At 36.7% G+C, this 14030-nt stretch overlaps 1 protein-coding gene across 8 annotated transcripts in view; it reads right to left on the bottom strand.

The window, feature by feature from the left end:
- The window catches only part of nav3 (neuron navigator 3), a 544841-nt gene that overhangs the window by 312013 nt on the left and 218798 nt on the right, over positions 1-14030 (bottom strand). For all 8 annotated transcript variants that reach the window (XM_039761717.1, XM_039761722.1, XM_039761719.1 and 5 more), the window contains exon 4: positions 9756-9828. In XM_039761717.1, coding sequence (XP_039617651.1) covers positions 9756-9828 — 73 coding nt within the window. The remainder of the gene's footprint in view (positions 1-9755; positions 9829-14030) is intronic.

The following is a 14030-nucleotide window of genomic DNA, read 5'->3' as shown; positions in this document are numbered from 1 at the left end:
AATATCAGAGGAAAATAGCCAGGCTGTTTTGAGATGACAGAAAGACTATGGAAACTCAGGTAACTGTGATGAACAGAAAAGCAACTGAGAATGAACAACATAACAAATCTTGAGGTGGATGGGCTACACAAGCAAAAGACCGAGGCAGGATCCACACTTGTCAGCCACGAACAAGAAGGCCAAGGTTGCAGTAGGCTCAGGTTCACCAAAACTGTAGCCTGGTCTGATGAATTATTGATTTCTGCTGAGGCACACAGATGGTAGGGTCCAAATTTGGCATGAACAACATTAATCCCTGCACACAACCTACTCTGTGTCAGCAGTCCAGGCTGATGGTGGTAGTCTAATGTCATGGGAAATGTTTTCTTGGCACATGTTGGACCCATTAATACCAATCCATTATCTATTCAATGTCACAGCCTATCTGAGTATTGTTGCTGATCATGTGCATCCACTCATGGCTATAATGTATCCATCTTGGCTACTTGCAGCTTTTTGAACACCTCATGTCACAAAGCAAAAGTCATCTCAAACTGCTTTTATGAAAACGACAATGAGTTCAATATTCTTAAGTGGCCTTCCCTTTCATGGATCAAGATCCAACAAACATCTCTGGGATGCAATAGAAACGGAGAATCACAGTATGAATGCGCAGTTGACAAATCTGCATGATTCAGTCATGTCAACATGGACAAGAATCTCAAAAAATGTGTCCAGCATCTAGTGGAATCCATGTCATGAAAGAATTGGACTATTTTGAGAGCAAAAGGAGGTCCTGCCTAGAATTAGTATAGTGATGTTAATAATTTGCTCACTTAGTGTAAAGATGGACCCAACTGAAATCTTCTCAGAAATACTGTGATATTAAGGTTTCAAATGTAATTTTATGGAATTTGTCTCTTAAACTTAACGCCCCATCCACCTTGACTTCTTTCCTTGTTTCTGATTTTTGAACTTCTGAAAAGCACCATGTAAGCTAAAGACATGTCTAAAAATATCTGAGTTATATAGAAAGCCAGGACAGCACATTGTTCAGCATTGTGGGTTTCAGTCTCAACACCTGACTTTTAATGTGCAGAGTTTGCACATTAGGGTGATTGTTAATTATAAATCAGCTGTGTGTGTGTGAAAGTACAGTATGCCCTGTTGTGGTCAGAAGTCTTGTCCAGTGTAGTTCAGGACTCGTTCCCAGTGCTACATGGATAGGCTTTGCATGACATGCCTCTAAACTAGATTATACATGCATGAGAATAGTATGTTGTATTATTAGTAAGTAGTTAGGTTCAACAGTTTCTTTAAAAAGTACAAGATCCTACAGAAAAAGTCCCTAGAAAAAAAAAAAAAAAACCCATAACAGTCTTTATGATGCTAAGAGCGTTTTATGACACTGCAAATCTTGCCTGGTCAATATTTGAATTTGTATGGAAGACTCAGGCCGACATACTTTAAGCTTTGAATTCACCATAATTTCAGAATGATTTCAGAAGCTTGAAAATGGTGTGAAATACTCCAGTACTTCATTTTAAATGTCGTTGAAACTCCTTACTTCCACAATTCTTTAAAACAACATTTGAAAAATGTAATTGCAAGAATGTCAAATTTAGAGTCACAATACCTGCTAGGTTTTATTAAGTTGTAAATGCAGATTGCGAAAATTAAAATTGAAAGTATAATTGTTCATAAGGATAAATGACTCACTTGTTCTGTTTAAATAATTTCATCAGAAGACAGTATAGATACCACCATTTATTCATCAAATCTAACACCCTCTTGTTCCAGTTCAGAGTCACAGATAGGACATATCCTGTTAGCAGCATGTGCAATGTAAAGGACATGGTATTGTCAAGTCTACAAAAAATATTCTGTATTAGCCTGACAACTTTAATCAGGGCAACTACAAACTCAGGATACAATACAAATATTTACAGTTGGCACACAAGCAAGTGATTTGCTCAGAGAAACCCAGCAATCACAAACAACAATTAAAGCAACACCTTTGGGTCCAAGATTCAAAGCTATAACCACTACACCACACAATGTAAAATTTCTAGACTTAATTTACAATCCAGGAGAATATGCACATTTTCGGAACTGCTTAATTCACTTCAAAGTGGAGAGGACTGGAAGTGCATCCCAGCAGTTGTCAACTCAAGGCAGTGCAGATTGTGTCTTCTGGGTAACATGGTGCTCTAGTGGTTAATATTTTTGCTGCATAGATTCATGTATCCAAGTTCTGCCCTTAGTCTATTCAATATCTATATGTAGATTGCACATTCTCCCAAAATTCCCCAGAGCTTTACCAAGGTTCTCCAGTTTCCCCTTGCATCCCAAAAATAGGCATGATAGGCTAATTGTAGATGTGAAATTGGTGCAGCATGAGAAAATATGGATGCATATAGTACCTGAATGTGTCTATGCTGTCAGGATAGGGTTAAGCGCCACATGCCTCTCAGAAAGAGAGAAAGAAGTGTGTTTGAAAATTGGATAAATTGATCGTGAGGTGGACTTTTAGATATATTTTAGACATTTTCATGAACAATGCACAAAACCATTTTAATAAATTGCTAATTTCTCCAAGATAAAATGGAACTTAAATACTGAGACATAGCTTCCTAGTATAATTAAATAAGAAAAATATATTTTGAAAATATACTGTATGGATGAAAAATAGGTAAATAACAAGTTTTAATATTAATCTTTAGTCCTCAAATTGCTCTAAAATTCAAGAGATGCTTTTTCAAACTAATAATAGTAGGACAATTCAGACAGATTATTAAGGATTGTTCATGTGTCTCAAGTTCAGTTGGTTACATGACTTTACGCACAGGCTGTTCAAATCATTTTACTTCCATTAGGAATTCTTCTACAAATTTCACAACCAGCAATAGGATGAACAAGTTAGCAGACTTTACACTGGTGTCCATGTAAGGTCTAATTATGTAATCCATCTTTAAGATGTACATTGTAAATGTCTTTACCCGCTTTATTCAGTTACCTACTAGCCGTCCCCCACAGCTCTGCCTGTGTAGTAGTGAAACAGGACAGTGAGGAGGACCCTGTCTGGCTCCCTACTCCTGACGTCACACTTCCCTCTTCCCTCGGGTTGCAGCCTCTGTCACGGATTAGTGCGAATATATTGCTCCTGCAAGCGAACTATGATTTTTAGTGCGATGAGTAAAGTCGCAGAATCAACCGGAATGTTCAAGCAAATTCTAGAAAAAACAACAGATCTAAATCTGCTAAGTAGTTCTCTCGTGAAAAGCAGACAGACATACAGACAGACAGGCATTGGATTTTATAGAGAGAGAGAGAGATATGCCAGTGCATACAGTAGGACTCCAAGATATGGGCTATTTAACAATTCCAAAGAGATATAAAAATTACAGGGGGAGACTGTGTCCTTTAGCTACTGAACCCCAAACTCTTAAAGAAGCAGGCAAAAAATTACGGAGATTACCCTTCAGTCCCAGTTACTTTATCACAGTATACATTTAGTAGAGTGCCTGGTTGGGCTGATCATAGAGTATAAATGTCTGTCATTTACTGTGGCAAACAATGAGACTAACCCTTTTATATTCTATTTTACTTCTGGTCTCACACTTTTTTGGCACTCCTTTTTTCACCAAGTTCCTTCCCAGTTGTCTATGGAGCATATGAGCATATGAGTGTTTGAATTGTTTTATATTTCTGTCACTTTATGCAACAGGGTATTGTAGCATACTTAGGTAGGGCCTTGGCCGCCACTTAATTTAAGCTAAATAGACTTTGACTTTGTTTATGGATTTGTATATACAGTTTGTATTTAGTATGTGGAATACAGAAGTTCTTCTATACAAGGTAAGTAAATATTATAATACCAATGCAATGCCAAAAGAATAGATATATAGAGAGTTAATGTGATCTCACTAAGAGCCTTGGAGATGGGGGTGTTCTCACCAGTAATGACAAAAGAAAATGTTATTACATGTTGAAGAATGGAAAATGGATTCAGATAACCCTTTTCAAGGTTTAAAGTCTGGCATTTCCAGATTTCACAGAAAATATCTGACATCATACATCTCGAAAGCTTTTTGTTTTTCACCCCACACACACACACACACTCTCTCTGGGTCCACTACTAGAAACTATTCATCAGAAGTTAAAAATTTCCATATATCTATCCATCCATTTTCCAACCCATTGAATCCAAACACAGGTTCACGGGGGTCAGCTGGAGCCAATCCCAGCCAACACAGGGCGCAAGGCAGAAACCAATCCCGGGCAGGGCGCGAACCCACTGCAGGACACACATACCCACATACCAAGCACACACTAGGGACAATTTAGAATCACCAATCCACCTAACCTGCATGTCTTTGGACTGTGGGAGGAAACCGGAGTACCCGGAGGAAACCCACGCAGACACGGGGAGAACATGCAAACCCCACGCAGGGAGGACTCGGGAAGCGAACTCGGGTCTCCTAACTGCGAGGCAGCAGCGCTACCATACAAGGATTAAGCGTAGGATAGTGAGAGAAACATAATTTTTAAAGGCAGCAAAGAGATAAATATTTCAAATTGTTAATTTAATGGAAGAAAAGAAAAAGTTATTTTTAAATGAACTACTTGCAAGTAAAGCTCAGCAGAATTAATAACCTAATAATGTTAGTTTACCTTAAATGGGTTCAGTGAATACAACCCTAATCAGAATGCATGCAATAAAGGTGAGAGTTTTAAGTTGCAGACTATGCAATGTCTTTACGAAAAGGCATGTGTTCCCTAAGAGCTGAGATAGAACTTATATCTGTTGCAACTTTAAGTCATGACAGCTTTAAGTGTGATCAGCACTACAATCAAATTCCTTTGTTGCAGGACTTCTTCAGCATTATCTTCTAGAGCAGTCTTCCATGAGCAAAATCTAGTTTCTAATGTTTGTGTAAAATAGCCTATTGAAATTATATATTAAAAAAAGAGGGGCTTTAACTATAATTCACACATTTTTAATGTCCTTCATCATGAAATCATAAAATACTGTACTTAAAATGTTTTACCGAGCCTATCACACTCATAACTCTGTCCACAGAACAAACACCCAATTTACAAGTTAAGTTAAGCAAGAATTGTTGTAATCCTTTTAGGAAGGCTTAGCCTCAATAGTATCTATAATGGTATTGCCATCACAGACTCATGTACTGAGTATTATTACAATATGTTGTGCTTGAGCTTGCTATTCAAAAAGTAGAGTATGCCACCTTTAATATCATTTGTCTTTAGCACCATAATGGCTCGAACTTGGAGCTTCCACTTACAGACCAATATTCATCAAGCTAATCTTCAAAAAAGGACTTATGTAGCTCCTACAGATAGAATTACTTTTAATTAGTTACATGCTGGTGTGTTAAATGCTCTTATAATACACATAAATTGCATTCAAGATAAATCAGTATTAATAAGTCTTCTCTGATATAGTTCACATGGTACGGAGGACAGGATTCAGCATATAATTCATTTTTGTAGCAATTATATTCCATTTTATTTTGGAGAAGACAAATGAAAGGGGGACTGCATGGTGGCACAATGGTTAATTCTGTTTTCTCACTATTTTATTGTCATAGATTCAAATAATGCACCTGGTCCTTTACTATGCAGCATCTTTACATTCTCCTTGTGAAACTGGCCCTGTGTCTGTGTGGGTGTGTGTATAAGGGGGCCCTGTCCCGGAAGGTTTCCAGTCTTGTAACCAGTGCAGCTAGGATATGTTCCAGAATGTTTCGTAATAATATACTGGATTAAGGAGGTATCAGAATGCAATATTATGTTGTAATATAGGTCAAAATAGAATTAAATAACTCCCATTATAATTAAGTGTATTTAGCATAACTCTAGTCTGTGGCTGTATGGTTTTTATATCTGCATTCCTGGTTTCTTCTAACATCTCAAAGAAGTTCTTTTTTAGTTTTCAACTCTAAATGATCCCTATTCTAGTTGGTGTGTGAATTAATGTGCCCTTAAAATAGGCTGACATCCTGATGCTGCCAGCATAGCCTCTGGTTCCATGTGACCATACAAAGGGAAATAGAAAAATGAATGAATAAATATACTATTGTTATCTTTACTCTAACACAATTTTACCATGCATTTTCCTCTTTTAACGTTTTTGTCAACCTTATGTGTTACACTTTGAAATCAACTGCCAAATGTCATCTGATCCAGCTATTCAATTAAAATTCTACTACATGCTTAATCCAGAATTATAAAACATTAACAGATATCCTATCTATGACCTGACAAAAACATAGCCAAACTGAAAGTGTGATATGTCTAACTATGAAGAGCCTTCCAAGAAATCATAGAGCTGATTTTAACCTTCACATTTGAGCAGATATACTGTACCAGTCAATAAATGTTGCGCACATTAACAGTTTTCACACAATGCTTCATTGGGGATTTTACTGCAGCAACAATAAGTTTTGGTCCAGATCTTTAAACATCAAACAGTCACTTTTTTATTCTGTAGACTTTTAAAGGGCATCACAGCTTTGTGCCAGTCTAAGAAACTTTTTATTATGTTGCCTGCTGTTAATTTAATTGCCAGTCTATTTTTTATAGTATATGAAAATAGAATCAAGTCAAACAACATATGGCTTGTGATTTAAAAAGAAGAAAATACATCAGCTTCAAAGCACTTACAGATAACATCTAAAATAGAACTGAAAAGTAAGCCTCTATTTTATATTTAGAGCCTGCAAAGGAGTATTACCTTTAAAAGGTTGAGATTTATCACTGAGTGTGCGGAGATCCTGTAAATAGTATACATTACTTAAATGTAAAAAGTCAGGCAGTACATGAAAGCTTCTGCAAAAGTAAAACTAATCTGCCTAAATTAAAAACGGATTCACTGCCACTGTATACTGTATCATCTGGTTGTATGAGGGACCAAAAAAAAAAACGCTGACTCAAATGTCAGTAATTCATTCTTAGAATAGTAACAAATGGAAAAAGTGAATACATTCATATGAAAATAATCCTTTTGTTCAGATCTGATAGTTTTCAAAATTGCCTGTATAGAAATTGAAAGTGATTTTGCACTTTCTCCCTGTGTTCATTTAAATTTCCTCTGGGAAAGTTTGGCTTCCTCCAAGGTCAGGTTGACGGTTGTCTCTGAATTGTTGTTGTGTGTATGTGCATGGCTGAGTTTTCTAATAGTGTGTCGTTTGAGGCCAGCTTCTGCTTTTGACCCTGCTGCAACTACCACAAAATATGACACACCATGATCCAAACCAGGAGTTAGTGGATATGAAAATAAAAAGAACGATGTATACTCTCTCGGAGTTAAGAGAACTTTGAGAGGGCTTAAATCAGAATTTTGGGATATGTTTATGCAAACTAATCTGTAGCTATTGGGGTCAGTTCTGGCTCTGCCAAATGTCATTCGCCATTTTCAAAAGTAAATAAAATAAGCCATAAATATACTATAATTTGCCAATTTTTTTTTTTTTAATCAGCGCATCCTATTATTATATAAGCCCATTTCCAACACCATAGGGTTGTGCAAACAGGCATAAAGCAGGAGCCAGGTCTGGATGGGACACCAGTCCATTACACTAGACTCAGTTAACTGAAGATATATATGTCTTTGAGATGTGGAAAGAAATGATATCCTAAATTCAGTTCCGTGGGTTTTATCCCTTGGCATTTTCATACTATTTGTCAATGTTTCCACTAATCCATTTATATTGAAAACCTAGTTAATTAAAATTGTGTAGTCAGGGGTGCCTTAATGTCTCATGACAGCAATAAGTACAGGGTGAGAGCCTATCTTGGATAGGGTGCCAGTTCTTCACAGGGCACACTCATACCCATTTTCTAGGCTAATCAGGCATCACCTTTTACATGTGTATTTTTGACAAATGGTCAAAAAAAAAAAAAACGGAACCCATGGAGAAGCCTCAAGCAGACACAGGAGAAATATGCAATATCACCACAGATAGTAAGTGGACAGGAAATTGAACTCCATTCACCTTAGTAATGAGTTAGCAATGCTAGCTATTATGCCACAGTGCTGCAGAATTTGTAAACCATTTGTTAGTTTTTCCATTAATATATCCTTTTTAAAAAACAACATAATTCATTTATGGAGTCACATGTGGCTAGAGCCTATCAGAGAAGCATTGGATGAAGGCTACAACTGAAAAAAAATCACTGGAAAACTTGTCTAATGTGATATGCTCTTAAACAAAACAAGCATCATGGAAAGCAACTCTTCTATGACCGCTTTGTTGGAACAGGTTTTACTTTCATGAAGGGTGACAAATAAGGGAATGAGACAATGTAAAAAACAGGATCCAGTCAGTGAATGACCACATAATAAGCACAAACAAATTGGAACAAGATTAAAGTTTGTGTTTTCAAAAAACTGCATTTTCGCCCATCCACACCACACTGAGGCTGCATTTCCAGAAGTACAGTATATGGCTTTGGAGAGCATTTTCAGAAGTATCCATTTTCGGGAGATGAAAATGCCGGGGAAGTGTTGGCAAAAGGCAAAACCAGCGACTAGCGTCGGTGTTTTGAAACAAAAACATAGTAGTATGGCCAGAGTCTTAACCTTATATGTGCACTTTTGATAAGTGGCAGAAAAATAGAACATCTCATGGAGAAGTTTCATGCAGACACAACAAGAATACGCAAAATCAGCACTCCAGTCACCTTAGATATGGGTTGACAGTGCTAACTTTTATGCTATAATGCTAATGAATTTTTCTATCATTTGTTAGTATGTCCATTAATACAAAATGTCCATTCAAAAACCCACCTAAGTTATTAGAGAGTCGGAGGTGTCTGGAGCCGATCACCGCAGCACTGGAGGGCAAAACCTAAATTAACCTAAAATCACACAGTACAGGCACTCACACATCTATATAAAGCCACTTAAGAGTCATCAATGGACATTAAACAATAAAATCATAAAAAAAAAACCCTGTAGAGAAAGAGCACATGCACAATCCTCACAGATATCGACTAAACCAGGACTCAATTTTCTGGAGCTAAAAGGACAGCAGAGCAAACAAATGTGTGACATGGTGGAGTCTTTCTTTTCATGATTAAGACATTAACATGTATATTAACTATTTCACAAATAAACAGTAATTGAATAGATGTCTTTACAACTTACATTCTTCTTCTTCCTTTCCCTTCTTTGACTCCTCTGTATTCACTCTTTTGTTTTATCAGCTTCCTCCATTCCACAAATACTAATCCAAAGCTAATGTGCCTCGGACTCATTGGACTATCACTGTTATTTTCCTTTTCACTGCACAGTATGCCATCATATCCAAGTTCTTTAATTACAGTCAGCAGCATGTACAGCCTATGTATTCGCCATTTATTTGTTGATACTTAATTAGTTTTACTGTTCCAGTACAGTATGTGTCACCACCTCAATTATCTATTACAGCATTAAAATCTAACACTGGTAATCTCAGGTCTAAATAAAAATTATGAAAACAATAAAACAAGCTGAGGAGCTATATGTCAAGAAATTAACATAGTGGCTACTCAAAAACCATTGATAAACTATATGCACATATTTTTGATAATACAATTACATTTTCACAGGCTGTCTTAAGTAATTTTGTATCTAGACTTTTTAAAGAAAAACAAACTTCATTTGGGATTATTATCCTTAAATGACAAGATCTTTCACATTCTAGCTTTTTAACCCTTAATAAAAAAAAAAGTTTGTGAGAATACTTTGAAAAGCATAGACTTCTTACCTTCTGCAGACAGACCCTGCACGTTCACTCCCCTGGCTGCCAGAAAGCTAAGGCAGGCATCGACATTCTCAATCTGCAACATGAAGAGAAAGCAAGAAGGAGCTCAGAGCTTCTTACAAGCCAGCAGCAGAGGGATGCATGAATACTTCACATTCATCATGTTCTAAGGCACTTGCAAACTTTAACAAGAATGATTACAGCTAATTGGGGAATTGCTATAAAGCTTTCATTGTCCACAAGGGGTGGCTGTTCAACAATATATAAAAAGAGAAGTGCTGCCTGGCAGGTCAACAACGGAGGCAGCTACCTTGAGATTTGTGCCTTATTAAACAGACAGCAAAAGGCATCATGCTTTGGCTATAAAATGAGATGACACCTGTGGGAAGAGGGGTATGACCACAGGAAAAATCTTTAGGCCTGTTAAACAAAAAAAAAAAAAAAAAAAAAATTCTTCTTTTTAGAAAAAGGGCTGATTAATGGAAGACCTTGCCAGTTGCATTTATACCACTTATGAATGACTTCTCCCTCTTGTGAATCAAGTCACCTTGCCAAAGAGGTCTTTCTATGTTAGTGCCACAACGGGCTGGCTGTTTAGGCAAGGCGCCAGTTCATCGGGCAGCTCATGAAATGGGCTCTCTGTCTTTACATGGTAGCCTTTCACCTTGATGGCTTTTGAGCAACAGCCAAGCAGACAGACAGAGAGACCCCAGTGGCGGCTACTTAAAGGAAACTCAAAATCCCGGTGTATATTTTCAGATTGGCACAACCTTTAGACTTACTGCCATCTAAAGCAGATTGTGACAAGACCCCAGCAGTGCTAATTCAAAACCACCAAGTTTGTCTGAATTATGTGCTTTCCTATACAAGCAAGCTTTGAGTTAGTCAACAAAAGCTTGAGATTACAATTTTTTAAATTCAGAGTTTTCAAAGAAATCTTTCTGCCAGTCCATAATCAATGAAAAATTGATCACTGTGGTTTAGTTAGCAAATGTCACTTATTCATATTGTTTTAAAATCTATGCCATCTTCCGCTTTATAATTACCTTAAGTGAGAAGTCAAGCAAAATTAAACCTTTTATTGGCTAACTAAAAAGATTACAATATACAAGCTTTCAAGGCAACTCGGCCCCTTCTTCAGGCAAGATGTAATCCAGGCTAATTACATCTTGCCTGAAGAAGAAGCCTGAGTTGCCTCTAAAGCTTGTATATTGTAATCTTTTTAGTTACCCAATAAAAGGTGTAATTTTGCTTGATTTCTCACTACATCCATAATGGATAACATGGTGCAACACCCTAGTACTAATTACCTTAAGGAAATTTACAAGAACTGACGACTGGCAAGGAGCTGCCAATGGGAAATGAGAATCAAACAAGAAGGTTCAACATGGAACATTCAGAAAAAAAGAAACCCACCTTCACAAGGGGAAGGTTGCACTTTATATTATTGTTTTGTAACACCAAGGGAATGTTTTCACAGTTGTCCTCATGCCTAAAGTAATGAAAACATATACAAAAGTAGCCCTCTTGTGCAACACACACCCCAGGCTACACTCCCAATGTAACCCTGGTGTCTCTGCACCCCTAGTCATCATGTCAATTTAAAGGGTCACCTCTCAAAGTAATTGCTTTTGCTTCCTATTCTTTTAGTATGTAAAGGATAGTCCAGTAGCTTGTTACTTGCAACCACGCACACTTTTGGCAGTTCCATCCTGGTCCTATTCTCTAATTATGAGGCATGTCAAACATCTTCTGTATGCTTTAGGCTTCCTGCCTGGAGCACTAATATAGAGCATTGCTAATATCTATCAAGACTGTTCTAAATTCATATCCTACATGCCCTTAGAATTTTTAGGGCATCCAATCCATCTACAATGTATGGAAGTATGGCATGTTCACATAATTCATCCCTGCCAATTTATAAAACTGTTGCCTTCTTAGGGCTTTTATGGCTCCTACAACTGTTCTGTAACACTTTTAATGCTGATATTTCCTTGTTGGCTGAGCCAGCCATCGCACTGAGCTGGTTGACAGTCAATAGTGACATCTGTGAGGGAAAAAGATTGTCCTGAATTTGACATTCCAAAGGCAAATAGAATGAGAAAAAGGTCAGACAGTCAGACAACTGGAAAACACTTCCAAAGTGTGGATGGTGCAACTTCTTATTATGGGAGAAAGGAAGCTACTATGGGGGCACTAACTCTTAAAATATACCTTGTGACTTAGAAATTTGTACTATCACATAATATTGTGGGATTTTGGGTGTTTCTGTGGAGCAAATCTCTGGTTTGCATTTAACAGGCTTTGAGTCTAGGGTTTTAAGGCAAATTGGGGTAAGGAGCAATGGCAGGTAGAGAAGACAGAAGATTTAGAAAGAAGGTAGGGGATGATAGGAGGTGATTGGGATTATAACAATTGCAATTGAGTGAGTCATTAAAGGTGGCCAGTAAGATAAGCGAGTGTCAAAATTCTCTTTTTGGTTTCTATGTGTTTTATTCTGTAACTGTTTTTCGTTATCCTTTTTATTGTAATACTTTTGATGTTACCCCATTTTTGGTCATTTTTCCTTGTCAGTGCTGCCATTTTGTGCACGGTTGTCATGAAGGCATCCATATTGTTGTTAACAAAAAAATCTGGTGCTGGTCTTGTAATTTACTGGTGCCCCTTGGATTCACAATAAAATGAAAACCATGTTTGCTGGAGGTTAGATATTGGAAAGGGCATAGATTAGGATTTCTGTTTTATTATTTTAACTATGACTTTTGCCTTTCATAGTCTGATATTGCTCCTTTCCTGGTTTTTGACTTTATCTGAGATCTCTTTCATGTTGTCTTCTAAATGTTAATTTTCATTTCCTCGTCATTGCATGCAGTTGTCCACTTTGGACAAACATTTACACCCCATGTCATAATAGTAGAAAAGTGAGGTAGACATGACTATGAGAACCACTCCAATTGGGACATTAAATTTCATTTTATGTGCCTTAGTTCTCCTGTTTGGTTGGAATTAATACAATTTCAATGTACTTGGAGCTATGTCTGTATTATTCAAGGCTGGAGAGGAAAACAGAAGTCATAAGAAAAACTGTGTCTTTTTGCTAATTTACCTAATTTACAAATGATCTAGTAGATTAAAGAAGCAGTGAAGTATGAGTTACCTTGTATCTGTTCTACAAGCTGAATTTAAGATTGTAATTTAATAGTTCAACCTACTAATCTAATTTTACAGAGTATTATATTATTTTCACCTTCATTTTTTTAATGAACTGTTTTGTAAAGAAAATTGAGCTGCAAAGATCATATAAAATATGCTACATTATACAAATTAAGTTAAGTAACAAATTACCCTTCATTTTCTCTGGATCTTCTTTTTTATTATAGGGCTGTAATAAAAAAAAAATGTGTGGCCTGTAATGCAAAGCAGAAGTCAACCCTGGAAAAGATGATGGTCTAACAATGTGGCGTTTTCTGTTAACTTAACACTCAAGTGTTTAGGATGTGGGAGAAAGCTGATGACCTCACATGTCTAGAGAAGGACTTTCAAAAACATGGCATGAACAAATGCACTCAAAAGATTTACATCCTGATCTCTGGAGCTGTGAGGGAGCAGCAATAACCATTGTGTTACCCTGCTAAATGTGCAATGACAGTTATTGCAGTTTAAATGTTTTATTACACAGTATTTACATTTATGTCAAAATATATTAGGAAGAATCCACTCAAAGGTTGAATGACTATACAATACATGTTTTAGACATTAGTCAGGTTTTTGGACCAAGAGATCTAGATAGATAGATACTTTATTAATCCCAAGGGGAAATTCACAACAACTCTACTATGAATATATGTGGATGGATTTTTTTTTTTATATGCATATTAGCATATGTATGGAAAATACTGGGACAGAATCAAAAATTAATTCTAGGTTCCTCAAAACACATTTTGACTGCTACTCGAATGATGTCCCAGTCTGTTTATTTGCAAAACAAATCAAATCAAATTAAGCTTATCACAGGTATTTGAATGGTGATATGCTACAACCCTTTTGATTATGAGCAAAATTGTTCCTGAGGTATTTGCTCTACACAAATAACTAGACATAGTGCAGGTATTTAGATGGAGTCAAAATTTCAAAATCACAACTTTATATGGGGAATATCTTCTGGTGGATCCATCAATTTTTGATACTTGATACTCTTGTATCTCTGTTTACAATTTGCAAAACCATGTAAAGAAAAATACTGTAGAGGTTACCAAGACCAAGTGATTTCACAATCTA

Source organism: Polypterus senegalus, chromosome 8 (genome assembly GCF_016835505.1).
Source record: "Polypterus senegalus isolate Bchr_013 chromosome 8, ASM1683550v1, whole genome shotgun sequence".
NCBI classification, from domain to species: domain Eukaryota; kingdom Metazoa; phylum Chordata; class Cladistia; order Polypteriformes; family Polypteridae; genus Polypterus; species Polypterus senegalus.
This window is presented reverse-complemented; position numbering and strand designations above follow the sequence as displayed.